The 24,561-nt window shown below is 38.5% G+C and overlaps 1 protein-coding gene across 1 annotated transcript; it reads right to left on the bottom strand.

Annotated features, from left to right (window-relative positions):
- Positions 1-13,936: 13,936 nt before the first annotated feature.
- Positions 13,937-20,227, bottom strand: LOC127082518 (uncharacterized). Its single transcript, XM_051022758.1, has 2 exons — positions 19,258-20,227; positions 13,937-14,171 (listed from the first exon to the last, which is right to left on the bottom strand). Exons 1-2 carry the CDS (start codon positions 20,192-20,194, stop codon positions 14,158-14,160), a joined length of 951 nt encoding a protein of 316 aa, XP_050878715.1. The 5' UTR covers positions 20,195-20,227; the 3' UTR covers positions 13,937-14,157.
- Between the last annotated feature and the right edge of the window lie 4,334 nt (positions 20,228-24,561).

The raw sequence follows: 24,561 nt of genomic DNA, 5'->3' as shown, positions 1-24,561 counted from the left end.
GTTTGGCTTGTTTGTCGAGGTTGACATGACCCCTCTTGACTAAATCCCACCCATTGTTTGAGCCTCTTGTATGTATATAGATTGTGATGTTTGCTTTTGATGTGTTTGCTTTTGATGTTTGTTTGTTATGGTTGAGAGTCGGATATAAGTCCATGTATTGGCATTATGTTTCCTTTTTGTGGTTGGGAGTCGGATATAAGTCCATGTATTGGCATTCTGTTTCCCTTTTTTGTTGTTAGGAGTCGGGTGTAAGTCCATGTATTGGCATTCTGTTTCCTTCTATTGAGGTTCTCTTATGAGACTTGTATGATTACTTATGCTTTGTGCTTGCTTATTCCAAAGGATGGGAACCACTTGGATCATCTATATGATCTCAAGAGAGGAACTCCTAGTGTGGTTTTACTTCTTAACCATCACCTTCTTGTTCTCTTTAGAACTTACCCATTTTCCTCATTTCTCCATCCTAACCCAAACAAAAACCTTTTGTGCAAACATTTGACTTTGTTTTCAACATTAGAAACCTAAGCCTTATGCTTTTGATTTTCAAACTTTCTTTTCATAACACTCATTGTGAATTGAATCTTTAAGTCAACTTTGACCATTTTGTATATACTTCTAATTGGTAAATATAACCCATTCAAATTCTTTTGTGGTTCCCATGTCCACTTCTTAATCAAATTTTCCATAACCTTTAGCTATTAGGTTTGAGTTATCCTTGTGGTAGATGTAATACTCACCTATGTCCTTAGTGATTGGACAATAAGTCTTCCATGCTTATTATAGGGTTAACCCCTCACTAGCATGTTGAAGCTATCCTCACATGGTGGACTTGTGTTTTTTTAGGTTGAGTTTTCTCCCTTTGATAACAAAAGACCTTAAGGCTTTTGGACCAATCAATCCACTCATTTGTTTTGAAATTTTTTACCCGAACTATGAGGTTTTGATCCTAATCTTTTTATAAGAGGGTACGTAGGCAATGGGTTTATCCATCCAAACACAAAAATGTAAATAAACTTGTATATTCTTTTCTCATCTCTTCAATCATGTTTGCACAAATAAAATTTCACAAACAATAAACTTTGCGACAAGCGTGAAAAGGACTCCCTAGGAGTACCTAGGATGTTTTGGGTGCCTAACACCTTCCCATTGCATAACCAACCCCCTTACCCAGATCTCTGTTTCTTTTACTAGTTTTGTTTGTAAAACTTTTAGGTTTTTGTTCGCTTTCTAACCATTCCTTTGGATAAATAGAAGTGTGGTGGCGACTCGACTTTGTATGATTTACCTTGGATTTAGTCAATATCTCCAATGGTAACGAATACACCGCTATAGTATATTGTTATGAATGTGTATACGTACCATTGGTGGATAATTCATAGAGTTGAATTATGGTTATATGTGGAATGTTAAGATGGTAGAGATGATCTTAATTGCATATATGGTTGGTATTTGTACATTCATTCATGGCATAGTCGACTTTATGGTGGAAGCGGTGAAACTGTGGGTTCACATGGTAATAGACGTTGATCCTTGAATGGAAATAGGCGTAGCAGACGTTGATCCTTAAATGGAAGTAGACGTAGCAGACGTTGATCCTTGAATGGAAATAGGCGTAGCAGACGTTGATCCTTGAATGGAAATAGGCGTAGCAGACGTTGATCCTTAAATGGAAATAGGCGTAGCAGACGTTGATCCTTAATTGGAAATAGACATAATGGCTTTGATTTTGTCCGGATCGGAAGCGTAGCTCGGATTCTAGATATTGAATCGGAAAGCGGTGAAACGTTGGGTTCACATTGCGGTACCACATGCATAGAGTCACATGTCTTGCTGTCATACCCCAAAATTTGCCCATTAATATTTCAAGACATTTTTCAGGGCACTCCGACTCATTTTTATGACACTGATCTTAAAGGAACAAAGGCCCAGCTCACGAGTGGCCCAATCCAGAAAATGGCCCAAACTGGCCTGCTCGCTAGGCGAGCAAATCCTTCGCCTAGCGAACGTTCGCTGCACGCTCGCCTAGCGAACATTCGCTGCACGCTCGCCTAGCGAACGTTCGCTGCACGCTCGCCTAGCGAACGTTCGCTGCATGCTCGCCTAGCGAACGTTCGCTACACGCTCGCCTAGCGAAGCTGGCAGACATCAGAATTTTCGGGCTTCATTCTGAGCCCATTAGGTCACAACAAGAGCACTATAAATAGCCAAGCCTTCAGTCACGAAAGAGAAGGGGGACAAAAACCGACGAAGACGGACGGAAACCCTGGCACAGAAACCCTGGAGGCTACTTTAGAGAGTTCCGAGTGAAGAAACCCTGAAGGCCGCTCCTCCGCTCCGAAGCTACCGCCGCCCAACTCCATCCGATACCAAAAGCGATCAGTCTCTTCAACATAGCAGCTTAGTTGCAAGCAGGTTTGCGTATCACTACGGTTTTATGCTTTTAATTGATAATCTCTATATCCATAAAGCATCATGATTGAAGTTTCGAATATGTAATTTGATTCCACATGCGAATTTAAATATGCTTGAATATCCTGAATGTTTGTCCATGCTATTCCTGTAATCAAATGCCATACAAGTCCAGGTTTTCGGAGGTCATGCTGCTGTCAAATTCCAAACCCGTGGCCGCTCGCTAGCACATCGCTAAGCGAGCCTGTAGCGAGCATTCGCTGAGCCTTCGCTAGGCGAAGCAGAGGCGAATGGGACAGTCGCTTATATTTCGTTTGTTCTGTGTTATGCTTCTCTGATCTGTTACCTTATCATCATACATTGTTTTGCATGACATTTTTGCTGCTGTGTTTCTTTTGCGGTGTGATCCTCGATTGCACCCTGATTTGGTATTCTAACCCGTTTGCTGAATTTTGCAAAGGTTCACATGTCCCAGGAAAAGATTGTTGTTTAGGTCTTCCATTTTATTTGGGGGATACCCTTGTGAAGATCCACTCTAAATTGCTTAATTAATTTTAATGTATTAATTTTAATGTATTGATTTTAATGTGGAGATTCATCCTAATCACCTAATTGACTTTAAAATATGGCCTTTAAATAAGGGATCTCGGACCTCTCTTTGTTACCCTACGGTTACGGTATTACGGTCATGTCCCGCGAATGTGGGGATGCACTTAGCAAAGACCCTTCGGTTAAATCATCATAGTCCCTCGAATGTTGCCTTTGTCCCTCGATGACCCTTCGGTGTAGCCTACGGTTAAATGATGATAGTCCCTTCGAATGCTAAGGTATCCTCACAACTGTTGCCTTCAATGACCAATCGATGACCCTTTTACATCCAAAGGCTAAAATTACTTACTTCTCAATAGTAAGGACAGTTTTACCCTCATAAGGATAGGAAACGTTCATAACGACCTTAGGAAGGTATAACTCTCAATTGCTGGATCCTAACCTAAAATATTTTCCACCCCTCACACTTTACACTTTACAAATCCTAGAAAATCACCACTTGGTATACATTCATACAAGAATCATTACCGAGTTATATTTTTCTAAACAACTTTCAAAACTAAACGAGATAACCACTTTGTATACATTCATACAAGAATCATTACAAAGTTAAATTCTCTTTTCAAAACCTTTTCTAAACCGCTTTCAAAACCAAACGAGATAAATACTTTGTATACATTCATACGAGAGTCATTACAAAGTTAAACTCTCTTTCGAAACATTTTTAAACAATTCACGAACACTTTTCAGACAAAAATATAAGTGATCCAGCAATTAAGAGCCCATGGATAACCATGGATACAAAGGGTGCTAATACCTTCCCTTTGTATAATGTACCTCCCGAACCCAAAATCTATTGAGGTCTTTCCTGTTCTTTTCCACCTTTCCTTATTGGATAAAAGAAAAGTCGGTGGCGACTCTTGCTATCCGTGACATTGCGATAAAAAGCAAAATACCCCAAGTCAGTTCACCGTATGACACTTGCATTGAGTCACATTAGAGTTATGTGATAATTGAATATATGCATTGATGTGATTGTTATGTGTGTATGAGATATGGTAATTGAGTTGGTGATGTTTGATACATAACTTGGTAAAATGTGTGATTATGTGATAATTATAGTTATGTGTATATTTGGGAATATAACATTGGATTTTAATATTATACTCCTTGAGTTTTGATGTATGCTTGAAACATGTGAAATAAATATTGGTTAGTATTGTTTACATGATTATACAAGGTGTGATGAATTCCTTTACTTGTTGATTTAATCATTGTGCTTTATTATACTTCTTCATAATGATTCGAATTCTCACCCTTCTGTTTGAATGTTGCCTTTACATGGGCATCGTGCAGATACTCAAGAGTAGTATTGCTGAAGTAAGTGGACGGTAGCTCACTCGAGAGTTAGCCGGAGGGTTTCCGTGTTTTAGCCTAGAGACTAGGTAGTGAGTCAATGCTCTGGTCATGTAACACTGGGTAGATTAGTAGTATTAAACTCATATCTTATTTGGACATGTATTATGTTATTACTGGTGAATATGTTTAATTGCAATTTGTTGTTTGAGAGGCCATGGTGCAAAATAGTCTGGATATGGTTTTATTTTATCTTGAGGAGATTATTGAGAGATGATCATGGTATGGGACATGAATCATTTTATGAAGTACATGAGTATTCATTATTTTCCGCTGCGAACGCATATTCTTGAATTTTCATGATATTTCAAATGTGTTATTTTAAATGACCAGGTGTATTGTATATGGATGATGAATGATGTTGGTTTTTGAAAGCTTTTAGTTTTTGAAAGGTATTGTATATGTGACGCCCTTTTGTTTATATGCGTGCTTATCCATTCTTATTATATGTTAATTGTTTTGGGGTATAAAAAGGGGTGTTACATTAGTGGTATCAGAGCATGGTCGACCAGTTGGTCAATAGTCGTTAATGTTTTCCATCCTGTTGTGTTTGATTTGTGTATCTGACACGATCGGTATTGTGTGTCTGAATTGTCCATTGAGTATCTTTGGTAGGGATTTTGGAATTGATTTAGTTTGTCTTCCTTTAGAGCAGCTTGATGTGATTTTGGGTATGAATTGGTTAGAATTTAATCGGGTATATATCAACTGTTTTGAGAAGACCGTTATTTTTCCTGAGGTTGGTGCTAAGGGAGATTGGTTTGCGTCTACTAAGCAAGTTGATGAATCGGTGCAAGATGGTGCCGAGTTGTTTATGTTGTTGGCAACTTTGGACATTCGTGAGAGGAGGATGATTGGAGAATTGCCAATAGTTTGTGAGTTTGTAAAGGTATTTCCTAAAGATATAAGTGATTTACCGCCGGAACGTGAGGTTGAGTTTTCGATTGATTTAGTTCCTAGAACTAGTCCTGTATCGATAGCTCCCTATAGAATGTCTGCTTCCGAGTTGAAAGAGTTGAAGAGTCAACTTGAAGACTTGCTTGAGAAGAGGTTTATTCGTCCTAGTGTGTCGCCGTGGGGTGCACTTGTTCTGTTGGTCAAGAAGAAAGAAGGTTCTATGAGATTATGTGTTGATTATAGACAACTGAACAAAGTGACGATTAAGAACAAGTATCCACTTCCGAGGATTGACGATCTGATGGATCAGCTGGTTGGAGCTTGTGTGTTTAGCAAGATTGATTTGAGGTCTGGGTATCATCAGATTCGTGTAAAGGCTGAGGATATTGAAAAGACTGCTTTTCGGACAAGGTATGGTCACTACGAGTACTCCGTGATGCCTTTTGGTGTGACTAATGCACCTGGTGTATTTGTGGAGTATATGAATATAATTTTTCATGATTATCTGGATAAGTTTGTTGTTGTGTTCATCGATGATATATTGATTTATTCTAAGAGTGAAAAGGATCATGCCGAGCATTTAAAGGTTGTGTTATCGGTGTTGAAAGAGAAGAAGTTGTTTGCTAAACTCTCTAAATGTGAGTTTTGGTTGAGTGAAGTAAGTTTTCTTGGGCATGTGATTTCGAGTGGTAGTATTTCTGTGGATCCTACGAAGATTGAAGGTGTATCTCAGTGGGAAGCTCCTAAGTCTGTTGCTGAGATTAGAAGTTTCCTTGGTTTGGCTGGTTATTATAGGAAGTTCATTGAAGGATTTTCTAAGTTGTCGTTACCGTTGAAGCAGTTGACTAGGAAAGGTCAAGCTTTCATTTGGACTTCGCAGTGTGAAGCGAATTTTCAAGAGCTTAAGAGAAGATTGACTACGGCTCCTATTTTGATTTTACCGGATCCGTTAGAACCTTTCGTTGTGTATTGTGATGCTTCTTTGTTGGGTTTGGGAGGTGTTTTGATGCAAAAAGGGCAAGTGGTAGCTTATGCTTCAAGGCAACTTAAAGTTCATGAGAGGAATTATCCGACGCATGATTCAGAGTTGGCCGCCGTTGTGTTTGTATTGAAGCTTTGGAGACATTATTTGTTTGGATCGAGATTCGATGTGTTTAGTGATCACAAGAGTTTGAAGTACTTGTTCGATCAGAAAGAATTGAATATGAGGCAAAGGAGATGGTTGGAATTCTTGAAAGATTATGATTTTGGTTTGAATTACCATCCTAGAAAGGCAAATGTTGTAGCCGATGCATTGAGTAGGAACTCATTGCACACGTCTATGTTGATGATTCAAGAGTTTGAATTGTTGGAGAAATTTAGAGATTCGAGTTGGGTTTGTGAAGCAACGTCTTCGTGTGTTAAGCTTGGTATGTTGAAGCTTACGTGTGGCATTCTTGACGAGATTAGAGAAGGTCAGAAGTCAGATTTGAAATTAGTCGATGTTATGACATTGATTAATCAAGACAAAGGTGGTGACTTTCGGATTGATGAGAATGGTATCATGAGGTGTCGTGATCGAGTTTGTGTTCCGAATGTTGCGGATTTAAGAAAGAGGATTCTTGAGGAAGGGCATAGAAGTGGTTTGAGTATTCATCCTGGTGCTGCTAAAATGTCTCAAGACTTGAGGAAGATGTTCTGGTGGCAAGGTATGAAGAAGGATGTAGCGGAATTTGTGTATTCATGTTTGACTTGTCAAAAGTCAAAGATTGAACATCAAAAGTCGTCTGGTTTGATGCAACCGTTATCTATTCCCGAGTGGAAGTGGGATAGTATCTCTATGGATTTTGTTTCGGGTTTGCCGAGAACATCGAGTAATTGTGAGGCGATTTGGGTCGTTGTGGACAGGTTGACGAAATGTGCTCATTTTATTCCGATAAGGATGGATTATTCGATGGAGAGACTTGCTAAGTTGTACATCGAGAGGATTGTGTGTTTGCATGGCATTCCGTCGAGCATTGTTTCGGATAGAGATCCGAGGTTCACTTCGAGATTTTGGGAAGGTTTGCAAAGTGCTTTGGGTATGAAGTTGCATTTGAGTTCGACATATCATCCGCAAACTGATGGTCAAACGGAGAGGACTATTCAGTCACTTGAAGATCTTTTGAGGTCATGTGTTTTGGAACAAGGAGGAAATTGTGATATTTCTTGCCTTTGATCGAGTTTACGTATAACAACAGTTTCCATTCGAGTATTGGAATGGCACCTTTTGAGGCTCTTTATGGTAGAAGGTGTAGAACTCATTTGTGTTGGTACGAATCGGGAGAGAGTGATGTGGTTGGACCCGAGTTGATTCAAGAGACTACGGATAAGATGAGGGAATTGTATCCAGAGTTGTTCGTTTGAGGTAAATTTTCTAGGCCGAAAATCTTTTAAGTGGGGGAGAGTTGTAACAACCCAATTTTTAGTATTTATTTCTTATATTATTATTATATTTTATTTTATTAATTTGGTGTGTTAATCAATTATTTAGTTGATATGAGATATAATTGAATAATTGAATTAATTGACTTGGTGTGTATATTGTGTTAGTTTAATTTATTTGAACTAAATAGAGATATTATAATACTATGTCTTTTGGGGCCTAATAATTATATTAGAAGTATCATTCCTTAAGCCCAAATATAATAATAAGATAGTAAGAGGTGAGGAGAGTGGGAGGTAACACTCTTTTGGTATTTTCAAGGCAACAGAGAAAGAAAGAGGAAAAAGTAAGGAGAAGAGGGGAAGAACAAGGGAGAAGCTAGGATTTCCAGAAAATTGAAGAGGTAAGGGGGAGAATCCTTATTATTATGGGTTAGTATAATTGGGTCAATGGGTAGAAATATGTTTAGGTTGAAATCCCTAATTTTTATGGTTTTGGAATTGTTAGGTTTTGATGAGTAATCTTTGATTTGTGATGTTTAATTGCGTTTGGAATGGATATATGGATGAAATTGAGGGATCGATTGAGAAACCACTTAGTTTATTAAATTTCATTACAGTAATGGTAATGTTAAGAAAAATTTTGTTTTCGTGTTAACGGGTTAACCAAAATGTGTTAACGGGTTACTTGTTGAAAATCTGCCTAGGAATTGAATTATGTTTTCGTGTTAACGGGTTAACCAAAATGTGTTAACGGGTTACTTGCTGAAAATTTGCCTAGGAATTGAATTATGTTTTCGTGTTAACTAAAATGTGTTAACCGGTTACATGCTGAAAAATCTGCCCAGGAATTGAGTTCTGTTTCGGGTTAACGGGTTACCCTAAAAGCGTTAACCGGTTACCACTGTTGAAAAAGGGAAAATTGAGGATTTTAAATGTTGTAACCATTTTGAAATAAAATAAGTGTGCGTATTTGATAATTAGCCTATATTTGTGAATGGTATATTGTTATGAATGTGTATACGTACCATTGGTGGATAATTCATAGAGTTGAATTATGGTTATATATGGAATGTTAAGATGGTAGAGATGATCTTAATTGCATATATGGTTGGTATTTGTACATTCATTCATGGCATAGTCGGCTTTATGGTGGAAGCGGTGAAACTGTGGGTTCACATGGTAATAGACGTTGATCCTTGAATGGAAATAGGCGTAGCAGACGTTGATCCTTAAATGGAAATAGACGTAGCAGACGTTGATCCTTGAATGGAAATAAGCGTAGCAGACGTTGATCCTTGAATGGAAATAGGCGTAGCAGACGTTGATCCTTAAATGGAAATAGGCGTAGCAAACGTTGATCCTTAATTGGAAATAGACGTAGTGGCTTTGATCTTGTCCGGATCAGAAGCATGGCTCGGATTCTAGATATTGAATCGGAAAGCGGTGAAACGTTGGGTTCACATTGCGGTACCACATGCATAGAGTCACATGTCTTGCATTGAGTCACATTAGAGTTATGTGATAATTGAATATATGCATTGATGTTATTATTATGTGTGTATGAGATATGGTAATTGAGTTGGTGATGTTTGGATACATAACTTGGTAAAATGTGTGATTATGTGATAATTATAGTTATGTGTATATTTGGGAATATAGCATTGGATTTTAATATTATACTCCTTGAGTTTTGATGTATGCTTGAAACATGTGAAATAAATATTGGTTAGTATTGTTTACATGATTATACAAGGTGTGATGAATTCCTTTACTTGTTGATTTAATCATTGTGCTTTATTATACTTCTTCATAATGATTCGAATTCTCACCCTTCTGTTTGAATGTTGCCTTTACATGGGCATCGTGCAGATACTCAAGAGTAGTATTGCTGAGTAAGTTGACGGTAGCTCACTCGAGAGTTAGCCGGAGGGTTTCCGTGTTTTAGCCTAGAGACTAGGTAGTGAGTCAATGCTCTGGTCATGTAACACTGGGTAGATTAGTAGTATTGAACTCATATCTTATTTGGACATGTATTATGTTATTACCGGTGAATACGTTTAATTGCAATTTGCTGTTTGAGAGGCCATGGTGCCAAATAGTCTGGATATGGTTTTATTTTATCTTGAGTAGATTATTGAGATATGATCATGGTATGGGACATGAATCATTTTATGAAGTACATGAGTATTCATTATTTTCCGCTGCGAACGCATATTCTTGAATTTTCATGATATTTCAAATGTGTTATTTTAAATGACCAGGTGTATTGTATATGGATGATGAATGATGTTGGTTTTTGAAAGCTTTTAGTTTTTGAAAACGTCAATGTGACGCCCTTTTGTTTATATGCGTGCTTATCCACCCTGATTATATGTTAATTGTTTTGGGGTATAAAAAGGGGTGTTACACGAAGCACCACACTTTCACCTGATTCATACCAACACAAAGGAGTCATACACCTTCTTCCATACAAAGCCTCAAAAGGTATCATTCCAATACTAGAATGGTAATTGTTGTTATAGGTGAACTCGATCAAAGGCAAGTAACTATCCTAACTACCTCCTCCTTCCAAAACACAAACTTCCAACAAATCTTCCAAAGATTGGACAGTCCTTGATGTCTGACTGTCTATCTGTGGATGGTAGGCATAAATCAACCTAAAATTGGTCCACAAGGCTTCCTGAAAACTCTCCCAAAACCTCAACATGAACCTCAGATCTCTATCTGAAACAATACTTAAAGAAATATCATGCAACTTTATAATCTCGCTAATGTAAACCTCTGCTAGCTTCTGTAACAGGTAACTGATCTTTATCAGAATAAAATGAGCCAACTTATTCAGTCTATCTACCAAAAACTCTAATACCATTTGTAACACCCTAAACTGCGTTAAGGATTGCCGACTTACCCAAAAAACCAACACAGGTCTTTTCAACATGCTTTCCAGAAAACTTCCCTTCATTGTATTCAAAAAACCCACCACAAAAATCCATAAAGATGCTATCCCACTTCCACTCAGGAATACTCAAAGGTTGCATCAATCCAGACGATTTCTATAACACTCTGAAATTTGATTAATTTATTTAATCAACTGGTATATGGTGTGTATGGTTTTAATATATTGATGTGTATGTGGGGTTTGATAGGGTATAATGAGAGCATTGATGTGGTGGTAGAAGGATTAGGAAACTAAAAGAATTAAAATAATAGATTTATAACTATTTTGATTAATTAATTAAAATAAATTAGAAAAGGAGATTTTGGGTGGAAAGTCGAAAATTAGAGATTAGGAAGGGAGTGGTGAAAGTTGTAACATAAGTTGAGCCTTAATGTAAGTTTTAAGAGTTAGAATAGTTAGGTCATGGATAAATAATGCTTAGTAGAGTTATAGAGAGAAATAGTACATAAAAAATAAAATTGGGAGAAAATAGGCAAGACAAGGCTAAGGCTTGAAGAGGGAAAAGAACCTTGACCCAAATCTGAATTTTTGCAAGGAACCTAAGGTAAAGGGGAGAAAGGGATTTGATAAGAGTGTATAGCATGCAGGGTAGAGATGAGAGGTCCTTACTCTCTTTAGGAAGTGTGTGAATTAATTATGAATTATTGTTGTTGTATGTAATTCGAGAATTTGATGATTAAAGGTGCATTCATATAATTTTCGTAGCTGGATTTATGTATATATGATTCTGTTTATGTGTGTATACTTGTGTGCCATTGTTGGAGTTGTTGAAAGCATGATCATAAACATGAATTGATGAAATTGAATGAATTAAATGGTGTGATCATGTGATTTAACATGTCTTGAGGATGTTATAACATATGATATAATTTCATGGGAGTTTAGGGATGTTTGGGACTGAAGTGGAAGAGTTTGGAGGTTCTGCAGTACAAAACTTGTGTTTTTGGTGCTACAGGTTTGGAAGACCTCGCCTGGAGAGCTCGCTTGGCGAGTTTGGCCATGTGAACTTCGCTCGGCGAGCTGATGTGCTCGCTTGGCGAGGGCGACAACACAAAGTTGTTGTTCGCGACTCAAACTGTCATAACTTGAGTTTTAGGACTCAGATTGCGGCACAGTTTGAAGAGTTGGAAACCTAACGCACATAACTACATTATGGTAGTGCCTTATGAGATGAATTAACATGTTTGAATGATGTGCATATGTATGTTAAATGTATGAATGTATGTATAATTGTGTGAATTATTGTACATGCTTAATGATGAATCAATGTTGAGATGATTTAACATGATTTAATGCTGTATGTGAATATATATTTGACGTGGTGCTATTGTTTGGCCATTATTTGGAGGTATTTTGGGTTGTTTATTATTTATTATGGAATTAATAATTGTTGTATATTTAGAATGATCTTTGCATAATTGTGGTGAATGCATGGTAATAATTTTAGTGATATTGCATGTTGTTAAAAATCATGCATCATACGGACTACGAACCAGTTTTAGTATACTCTGGTCCGATGGTGTGGATTCATGAGCGAGTAGCTGGTTCCAGATGGGAATCGATGAAGCATTACTAAAGGTCTTAGTAGATAATTGGTGTGCTCTAGTTTGATGGTGTGAATTCAAGAGCGAGTAGCTGGTTCCAAATGGGAATCAGTGAAGCGTTACCAAAGCATTTAATAGTGAATTGGTGGGCTCTAGTTCGATGGTGTGGATTCAGGAGCGAGAAGTGTACCATCCTGATTTAAATATTCTCTTGTTTAATTATTTATTTAATTAAGTGAGTATTTTATTTAAATAGTTATTTTGTGAATATGTGACATGTTTGATCGATGACTGTATTGATGGTGTTTTGTGTTAATTAATTGGGTTAGTGAGAATTAACTAAATTAATTAATTATTTAATTAGAAATTGGTGAGAATTTGTAGAGTTGGTCCAATTTTGGGAATTGTAAGAGTTTAGCGATGAGTGGAGAAAGGTTGAGCTCTAGTTAGGCAAAAAGTATAATTTAGAGAATAAAATAAACTAGTATATATGTTAAAGTTAGACCAAAAACTAGATTTTTAGAGGTTATTCTTCAGCACGTGAAAACAACGAAAAAATAGAGAAAATCTTGGAAGAAAGAGTGTTAGGGCTTAAGAGGCGAGAGCATTTGAAGGTTGAATTGCTGAATTTTTTGGAATTACAAGGTAGGGAGATTCTTCATCTATGGGTTCTTAATTCATGAAAGGGTAGAGAGGTTTCCCTTAATCTCCAATAGGATTTTCTCCCTTTGTTGATTGAGTTGTATGATGAGAAATATGATTGAAAATTTGTTTATATGCCATGATTTACTTGTTATTTCGTGTACTGTAATTGGTGTGATTATTACATATGCCATGTGTTCATAAACCATGAGTTTGGATGTGAAATTAGGGTTTTAAAAACATGATTAAATTATGAGTTTGGTGGTTGATTCAATGTAATAACATGTTAGATTAATAGGAATTAACATGCTATTATGTTATAATCAGAAGGGTATTGTTTCTAGATTGTTTAGAGGTGTTTGGAGTTATTTGGGTGAATTTCATAGATTCTTCCATAACATAGTGAAATTCTACTTCTATTAGTAGGGTCACGAGCGTCACCCATACGACACCATAGGCGTCACGTGCTGTGAAGCATTGATGGGCGTCAGGCTCTGACGGGGAGGTCGTTATGGCTCCAAGCAAGGATGGTCTTACCAGGTCATCACAACATGATGTGCTGAGTGAGGGGAGGGATGGCGAGCGTCATCCTGGTGATGGGTTACCCGTTATCGAGTCAGAATGCAAGTTCAAAATTGATGAATTTGGATATGAGGGTAGTTTCATCGGGCGATCAAGGATTGACTAATATTTGGTGTTTTGTGATGAGTACGAGATGAATGATTAAACATAAATAATTTAATTGTGTCGTATTAAGCATGTATGTGGATTATGTGTAATTGTGAGAATATGTAAAGAAAAGTGAAAGTATGATGTGATGTTGAGTTGTGTTGATGAGACATGTATGAACTATTATTGATGCATTAAAATATATTTTTATTACAGTCAGAGTGGGTCTGTTTTGCATTTGCTATTGTTGAGAGTTATGTATAGTCATAGTGGGACTATATTGTATTTTGTATGACATACATCATATGTGTCATGTTGTGAACAAGACATGTTCACTGGTTCATGTAACACCCTTCTAAAATACCCCAATTTTTTTAATTAAAATAATAAACATATATCAGAGTAATTATGCAGTTAAGGGTGTCACACAATCATTCACACCATGTTCCAAAATAACTGTCATGCTCTTTATTTAATCGATTAAACATTTGCATAAATCGCAGCGGATATAAATCAAATCAATCAAAACATGTAACATACTACATGTAAACTGGTTCAACAATCATTAACAACATAATTAAAAGGTTCCCTCCCGATGTTACATCTATCAGAGCATGACCCACTAAGGAGATTACACTAGACTCCAAGCATTCGCTTCTACTCAACTCATTTCTCGTTACCTGAAAAATAGTTGTAAGGGTGAGTTCCTCAATCGATAAAATAAGCATTATAAAATCTCATGTCATGTTAAGTAATTTGACACATTAATCACCCTAATCACAACATACAATCAGTAACAGCACATCAGCTCAACATCATACTCAACACCAACATAAAACACAAGCATAATCTCAAATCATACTACATAACCACACAAACACACGTATAATATTGGAATACATCCATTCATATTATACGCCATACATACATTACGCAATGAGACTCCACACATGCGGTACCGACTATTCTTGAACATATAGTTCAAGCTCACCGATCAAATCCAGATACGGCTACTAAGCTCACTAGTCCCACTCATTTGAGATCTAATGACTCACTCACTAATTCCTCACCATGGGAATTAGCTACAGCCCCGAAGGCTATGCTATGCACACTAATCATCTAGCATGCAGACATCAACAACAAATCCACAATGATTCACTCACTAATTCCTCACCATGGGAATTAGCTACAGCCCCACAGGCTATGCTATGCACGCTAATCATCTAGCAATGCAACATCAACAACAACTCAAGAATAGACATATGCTCACACTCTAAGCCATAAAACAGTCTATTCACAAATGCATACATAACTGATACATTCACCACATCATGCATACCATCACACATCATCAACACATTTTATCACAAAAGCATATCATATCATGCCGCATAATCAACACAGTATTAGCACACTCTACTAATACCTATACTACTCAAAACAACGGGAAATGATCCCTACTACGTCATACATCAGCTAAGTTACATCACTCAGCCTAAACAACCAAAAACTACACAACAGCAGTTCAGAAAACCACAAGTCTGCCCATACGCGTATCGCCTATGCCCATACGCGTATTGCCCATTCCTGACCAAGTCCATACGCGTATTGCCCAAGCCCATACGCGTATGCTACGCGTACCACATTCTCCTACGCGTACCAACAGAGACAATTTCACGTTCAAAACATCATCTTTCTCACTCATACGCGTAAGGCCTCATCCATACGCGTACCAGCCATGTCATACGCGTAATGCCTAGTGCCATACGCGTATGACCAGAAACCATAATTTCCAGATCTGCAATGGTTTTTCCTGCTACGAGATCTATCCAATTCAACCTTCCACAGTCCAAATTTTACACACAATTCATCCATCTCATCTAACACGAATCATACACTTTCGATTTCACAAATTGCTAACCCTTCTACCTCTAATTCCTACGAATTTCTTCAATTTTAATCCCAATTTCGTTCATCCCCAAAAGTTCACAAATTCATCATACAATCAGGCAAATCAATGGTTTCTCACTACCCATCACATATTATCCCATAATACCCATTAATCGATGATAAACCCCCCTTACCTGAGTTAATCCGGCGAACCTTTGAGCTTCAAGCTTTTCCGTTCTCCAACCCTCGTTCTCTGGCTCCTTGCCCTTTTTCCCTTTTCTGTCTCCTTTTTCCTTTTCACGTGAAAATAACCTTTTTACCAAAAATGGGATTTTCTAAATTCCAACTTATATATTTTCCAATAATTATTATCCCAATAATAATAATAATAATTCAATAATTCCAAAATAATAATAATAATAATCCAATTATCCAATTAAATTAATAAATATATTATTAACTTAATTTAAATAATTACCATATTATTATCGGGGTGTTACAACTCTCCCCCACTAAAAGAGTTTTCGTCCTCGAAAACATACCTCAAGTGAACAATTCTGGGTAAGACTCCTTCATCTTACTCTCCAGTTCCCAAGTCATATTGCCACCTGCTGGTCCTCCCCAAGCTACCTTCACCAAGGCAATCTCTTTACCCCGCAACTGCTTCAACTCTCGATCCTCAATCCTCATACGTGATGTTTCAACAGTCAGGTTATCTCTCACCTGTACATCATCTACTTGGACTACATGCGACGGATCATGAATGTACCTCCTCAACTGAGACACATGAAAAACCTCATGCAAATTCGCAAGCGACGGCGGTAAAGCGATACGATAGGCTACCTCTCCTATCCTCTCCAAAATCTGATAAGGACCAATAAATCGAGGTGTCAACTTTCTTGACTTCAAAGCTCGACCAACGCCAGTTATTGGAGTAACACGAAGAAACACATGATCTCCCTCTTGGAACTCAAGTGACTTCCTCCTCTTATCATGATAACTCTTCTGACGACTCTGAGCAATTCTCATCTTCTCTTGAATCATCTTAATCTTTTCTGTAGTCTGTTGAACAATCTCAGGTCCAACCACAGCACTCTCACCGGACTCATACCAACATAACGGTGTCTGACATCTCCTACCATACAAAGCTTCAAACGGTGCCATACCAATGCTCGAATGAAAACTATTGTTGTAGGTAAACTCAATCAAAGGCAAATAACAATCCCAAGCACCTCCCTTTTCCAAAACACAAGCTCTCAAAAGATCCTCTAATGACTGGATCGTCCTCTCAGTCTGACCATCAGTCTGCGGATGATATGCAAAACTCAATCTCAGCTTAGTTCCCAAAGCCTTCTGCAAACCTTCCCAAAACTTCGATGTAAATCTAGGATCTCTGTCCGAAATGATACTCGACGGAATACCATGCAAACTTACAATCTTCTCAATATACAACTCGGCTAATCTCTCTAACAGATAATCCATTCTGATCGGAATGAAATGAGCCGACTTCGTCAATCTATCCACAATCACCCAAATAGCTTCAAAATTCTTACTTGTCCTCGGCAAACCAGAAACAAAATCCATACTGATACTATCCCACTTCCACTCTGGAATAGCCAACGGTTGCATTAGCCCAGACGGCTTCTGATGCTCAATCTTCGACTTCTGACAAGTCAAACAGGAATAAACAAAACTCGCAATTTCTCTTTTCATTCCCAGCCACCAAAATAACTTTTTCAAATCATGATACATCTTCGTAGCTCCAGGATGAATACTCAAGCCACTACGATGTCCTTCTTCAAGAATACTCTTCTTAAGTTCGGTAACATCCGGAATACACACCCGATTACCAAATTTCAAAATACCATTCTCATCAACTATGAATTCACCACCTTGGCCTTGATTCACTAAAGTCAACTTATCAACCAAAAACACATCGGATTTCTGACCCTCTCTGATCTCATCCAGAATACCACTCGTTAATTTCAACATTCCCAATTTAACACTATTGTGAGTACTCTCGCACACCAAACTCAAATCTCTAAACTGCTCAATCAAATCCAATTCCTTAACCATTAACATAGACATATGTAATGATTTCCGACTCAATGCATCAGCCACTACGTTTGCTTTACCCGGATGGTAATTTAACCCAAAGTCATAATCCTTCAGAAATTCTAACCATCTCCTCTGTCTCATATTCAGTTCTTTCTGATCAAACAAATACTTTAAACTTTTATGGTCACTGAAAACTTCAAATCTTGACCCGTACAAATAATGCCTCCACAACTTCAGAACAAATACCACAGCTGCCAACTCTAAATCGTGCGTCGGATAGTTCCTCTCGTGAACCCTCAGCTGTCTCGAAGCATAAGCTATAACCTGCTTATTCTGCATCAACACACCACCCAAACCCAACAATGAAGCATCACAGTAAACCTCAAATGATTCCGACGGACTCGGTAATATCAGAATAGGAGCAGTAGTCAACCTTCTCTTTAACTCTTGGAAACCTTCTTCACATTTTGAATCCCAAACAAACGCTTGCCCCTTTCTAGTCAACATCGTCAACGGTAACGCCAACTTAGAAAATCCCTCAATGAACTTCCTATAATAACCAGCCAAACCAAGGAAACTTCGAATTTCAGCAACAGACTTCGGAGCTTCCCACTTAGATACCGCTTCTATCTTAGAAGGATCAACAGCAACACCACCTCTTGAAATCACATGACCAAGAAAACTAACCTCTTCTAACCAAAATTCACATTTAGAGAGTTTAGCAAATAACTTCTTTTCTCGGAGAACTTCTAAAACCACTCTCAAATGTTCAGCATGCTCTTCTTCAGATTTTGAATACACCAAAATATCGTCAATAAACACCACAACAAACTTGTCTAGGTACGGATGGAAAATCCTGTTCATATACTCCAGGCGGATTAGTCACACCAAAAGGCATTACAGAATACTCATAATGTCCATACCTTGTTCTGAAAGCAGTCTTCTGAATATCCTCAGTTTTCACACGTATCTGATGATACCCAGATCTCAAATCTATCTTGCTGAACACACTCGCACCAACCAACTGATCCATCAAATCATCAATCCTCGGCAAAGGATACCGATTCTTGATCGTCACTTTATTCAGTTGCCTGTAGTCCACACACAACCTCATAGTACCTTCTTTCTTCTTAACCAATAACACTGGTGCACCCCACGGTGACACACTCGGACGAATAAACTTCTTATCCAACAGATCTTCCAGCTGACTCTTCAATTCAGTTAACTCAACAGCAGACATACGGTACGGAGCCATCGATATCGGTCTAGTACCAGGTACCAAATCAATCGAGAACTCAACTTCACGCTCTGGCGGCAATTCATTCACTTCTTCAGGAAACACATCAGGAAAATCACACACCACTGCTAGATCGCCAATCACCAGTTTATCTTTAGCCTCCAAAGTCGCTAACAGCATAAACAACTCCGCCCCATCTGCTACTTCCTCATTCACCTGCCTGGCTGATAGAAACAAACTCTTTCCTTCTTCAATCTCAGGAAATATCACAGTCTTATCAAAACAGTTAATAGAAACTCGGTTAAACACCAACCAGTTCATTCCCAAGATAACATCAATCTGCACTAGTGGAAGACACACAAGGTCTATCCCAAAGTCTCTACCAAAAATACTCAAAGGACAATTCAAACAAACTGAAGTAGTAGTCACTGAACCCTTCGCAGGAGTATCAATCACCATACTTCCAAGCATCTCAGATATCTCTAACTTAAGTTTCACAGCACAATCCAAAGATATAAAGGAATGAGTAGCACCGGTGTCAATAATAGCTACAAGAGGAAAGCCATTAATATAACACGTACCTCGGATCAAACGATCATCTGCAGAAGTCTCAGAACCCGATAAAGCAAAAACCTTGCCTCCCGACTGGTTCTCTTTCTTCGGCTTAGGACACTGTGGACTGATATGACCCAACTCTCCACAGTTGAAACAAGTTACAGTCTTCAACCGACACTCTGCAGCCAAATGACCACCTTTTCCACACTTGAAACACTTCATCTCAGCACTGGTACACTCATGGACACGATGTCCAGCCCGACCACATCTATAACACTTAGCAGGGGCGCTAGAGTCTCCCCCACTAGGCCTCTTCATCCCACTCTGCTTCTGGAAACCTTTGCCAGCTGCATACGGTTTTCCACGATCATTCTGATTCTTGCCTTTCCTATCAACTCTCTGTTGATAGCTCTCTGCTCTGGCTTTGGAATCCTGTTCAAAAATCCTGCAACAGTCAACCAAGTCAGAAAACACTCTGATCCGTTGGTATCCAATAGCCTGCTTGATCTCAGGACGCAACCCGTTCTCAAACTTCACACATTTCGAAAATTCTCCAGCAGCCTCATTATAGGGAGTATAATACTTTGACAGCTCTGTGAACTTAGCAGCATACTCCGTAACAGACTTGTTACCCTGCTTTAATTCCAAGAACTCTATCTCTTTCTTTCCTCTGACATCCTCTGGAAAATACTTTCTCAGAAATCTCTCTCTGAACACAGCCCAAGTGATCTCAGCATTTCCAGCAGATTCCAACTCAGTGCGGGTAGCAACCCACCAATCATCTGCTTCTTCTGACAGCATATGCGTACCGAACCTGACCTTCTGGTTATCGGCACACTCAGTCACTCGGAAGATCCTCTCGATCTCCTTCAACCACTTCTGAGCACCATCTGGATCGTATGCTCCCTTGAACATTGGAGGATTGTTCTTCTGGAACTCACTCAGTTGACGAGCAGCTCCCATTCCCACAACATTCGGGTTCCCTCCAAGTACTCCAGCTAGCATACCCAGAGCCTCAACAATCGCAGCATCATCTCTACCTCTTCCAGCCATCTCTATTCTGAAAACCCAACAAACTAAAACAATAAGTACTGATAGGGTTACACAACACCTATCCCGTACAGGGGAAACAGAATAATTACGACTCGACTCGACCGACTATGCTCTGATACCACTAATGTAACACCCTTCTAAAATACCCCAATTTTTTTAATTAAAATAATAAACATATATCAGAGTAATTATGCAGTTAAGGGTGTCACACAATCATTCACACCATGTTCCAAAATAACTGTCATGCTCTTTATTTAATCGATTAAACATTTGCATAAATCGCAGCGGATATAAATCAAATCAATCAAAACATGTAACATACTACATGTAAACTGGTTCAACAATCATTAACAACATAATTAAAAGGTTCCCTCCCGATGTTACATCTATCAGAGCATGACCCACTAAGGAGATTACACTAGACTCCAAGCATTCGCTTCTACTCAACTCATTTCTCGTTACCTGAAAAATAGTTGTAAGGGTGAGTTCCTCAATCGATAAAATAAGCATTATAAAATCTCATGTCATGTTAAGTAATTTGACACATTAATCACCCTAATCACAACATACAATCAGTAACAGCACATCAGCTCAACATCATACTCAACACCAACATAAAACACAAGCATAATCTCAAATCATACTACATAACCACACAAACACACGTATAATATTGGAATACATCCATTCATATTATACGCCATACATACATTACGCAATGAGACTCCACACATGCGGTACCGACTATTCTTGAACATATAGTTCAAGCTCACCGATCAAATCCAGATACGGCTACTAAGCTCACTAGTCCCACTCATTTGAGATCTAATGACTCACTCACTAATTCCTCACCATGGGAATTAGCTACAGCCCCGAAGGCTATGCTATGCACACTAATCATCTAGCATGCAGACATCAACAACAAATCCACAATGATTCACTCACTAATTCCTCACCATGGGAGTTAGCTACAGCCCCACAGGCTATGCTATGCACGCTAATCATCTAGCAATGCAACATCAACAACAACTCAAGAATAGACATATGCTCACACTCTAAGCCATAAAACAGTCTATTCACAAATGCATACATAACTGATACATTCACCACATCATGCATACCATCACACATCATCAACACATTTTATCACAAAAGCATATCATATCATGCCGCATAATCAACACAGTATTAGCACACTCTACTAATACCTATACTACTCAAAACAACGGGAAATGATCCCTACTACGTCATACATCAGCTAAGTTACATCACTCAGCCTAAACAACCAAAAACTACACAACAGCAGTTCAGAAAACCACAAGTCTGCCCATACGCGTATCGCCTATGCCCATACGCGTATTGCCCATTCCTGACCAAGTCCATACGCGTATTGCCCAAGCCCATACGCGTATGCTACGCGTACCACATTCTCCTACGCGTACCAACAGAGACAATTTCACGTTCAAAACATCATCTTTCTCACTCATACGCGTAAGGCCTCATCCATACGCGTACCAGCCATGTCATACGCGTAATGCCTAGTGCCATACGCGTATGACCAGAAACCATAATTTCCAGATCTGCAATGGTTTTTCCTGCTACGAGATCTATCCAATTCAACCTTCCACAGTCCAAATTTTACACACAATTCATCCATCTCATCTAACACGAATCATACACTTTCGATTTCACAAATTGCTAACCCTTCTACCTCTAATTCCTACGAATTTCTTCAATTTTAATCCCAATTTCGTTCATCCCCAAAAGTTCACAAATTCATCATACAATCAGGCAAATCAATGGTTTCTCACTACCCATCACATATTATCCCATAATACCCATTAATCGATGATAAACCCCCCTTACCTGAGTTAATCCGGCGAACCTTTGAGCTTCAAGCTTTTCCGTTCTCCAACCCTCGTTCTCTGGCTCCTTGCCCTTTTTCCCTTTTCTGTCTCCTTTTTCCTTTTCACGTGAAAATAACCTTTTTACCAAAAATGGGATTTTCTAAATTCCAACTTATATATTTTCCAATAATTATTATCCCAATAATAATAATAATAATTCAATAATTCCAAAATAATAATAATAATAATCCAATTATCCAATTAAATTAATAAATATATTATTAACTTAATTTAAATAATTACCATATTATTATCGGGGTGTTACAACTCTCCCCCACTAAAAGAGTTTTCGTCCTCGAAAACATACCTCAAGTGAACAATTCTGGGTAAGACTCCTTCATCTTACTCTCCAGTTCCCAAGTCATATTGCCACCTGCTGGTCCTCCCCAAGCTACCTTCACCAAGGCAATCTCTTTACCCCGCAACTGCTTCAACTCTCGATCCTCAATCCTCATACGTGATGTTTCAACAGTCAGGTTATCTCTCACCTGTACATCATCTACTTGGACTACATGCGACGGATCATGAATGTACCTCCTCAACTGAGACACATGAAAAACCTCATGCAAATTCGCAAGCGACGGCGGTAAAGCGATACGATAGGCTACCTCTCCTATCCTCTCCAAAATCTGATAAGGACCAATAAATCGAGGTGTCAACTTTCTTGACTTCAAAGCTCGACCAACGCCAGTTATTGGAGTAACACGAAGAAACACATGATCTCCCTCTTGGAACTCAAGTGACTTCCTCCTCTTATCATGATAACTCTTCTGACGACTCTGAGCAATTCTCATCTTCTCTTGAATCATCTTAATCTTTTCTGTAGTCTGTTGAACAATCTCAGGTCCAACCACAGCACTCTCACCGGACTCATACCAACATAACGGTGTCTGACATCTCCTACCATACAAAGCTTCAAACGGTGCCATACCAATGCTCGAATGAAAACTATTGTTGTAGGTAAACTCAATCAAAGGCAAATAACAATCCCAAGCACCTCCCTTTTCCAAAACACAAGCTCTCAAAAGATCCTCTAATGACTGGATCGTCCTCTCAGTCTGACCATCAGTCTGCGGATGATATGCAAAACTCAATCTCAGCTTAGTTCCCAAAGCCTTCTGCAAACCTTCCCAAAACTTCGATGTAAATCTAGGATCTCTGTCCGAAATGATACTCGACGGAATACCATGCAAACTTACAATCTTCTCAATATACAACTCGGCTAATCTCTCTAACAGATAATCCATTCTGATCGGAATGAAATGAGCCGACTTCGTCAATCTATCCACAATCACCCAAATAGCTTCAAAATTCTTACTTGTCCTCGGCAAACCAGAAACAAAATCCATACTGATACTATCCCACTTCCACTCTGGAATAGCCAACGGTTGCATTAGCCCAGACGGCTTCTGATGCTCAATCTTCGACTTCTGACAAGTCAAACAGGAATAAACAAAACTCGCAATTTCTCTTTTCATTCCCAGCCACCAAAATAACTTTTTCAAATCATGATACATCTTCGTAGCTCCAGGATGAATACTCAAGCCACTACGATGTCCTTCTTCAAGAATACTCTTCTTAAGTTCGGTAACATCCGGAATACACACCCGATTACCAAATTTCAAAATACCATTCTCATCAACTATGAATTCACCACCTTGGCCTTGATTCACTAAAGTCAACTTATCAACCAAAAACACATCGGATTTCTGACCCTCTCTGATCTCATCCAGAATACCACTCGTTAATTTCAACATTCCCAATTTAACACTATTGTGAGTACTCTCGCACACCAAACTCAAATCTCTAAACTGCTCAATCAAATCCAATTCCTTAACCATTAACATAGACATATGTAATGATTTCCGACTCAATGCATCAGCCACTACGTTTGCTTTACCCGGATGGTAATTTAACCCAAAGTCATAATCCTTCAGAAATTCTAACCATCTCCTCTGTCTCATATTCAGTTCTTTCTGATCAAACAAATACTTTAAACTTTTATGGTCACTGAAAACTTCAAATCTTGACCCGTACAAATAATGCCTCCACAACTTCAGAACAAATACCACAGCTGCCAACTCTAAATCGTGCGTCGGATAGTTCCTCTCGTGAACCCTCAGCTGTCTCGAAGCATAAGCTATAACCTGCTTATTCTGCATCAACACACCACCCAAACCCAACAATGAAGCATCACAGTAAACCTCAAATGATTCCGACGGACTCGGTAATATCAGAATAGGAGCAGTAGTCAACCTTCTCTTTAACTCTTGGAAACCTTCTTCACATTTTGAATCCCAAACAAACGCTTGCCCCTTTCTAGTCAACATCGTCAACGGTAACGCCAACTTAGAAAATCCCTCAATGAAC

The sequence above is a fragment of the Lathyrus oleraceus genome, chromosome 5, assembly GCF_024323335.1.
Source record: "Lathyrus oleraceus cultivar Zhongwan6 chromosome 5, CAAS_Psat_ZW6_1.0, whole genome shotgun sequence".
NCBI lineage: Eukaryota > Viridiplantae > Streptophyta > Magnoliopsida > Fabales > Fabaceae > Lathyrus > Lathyrus oleraceus.
This window is presented reverse-complemented; position numbering and strand designations above follow the sequence as displayed.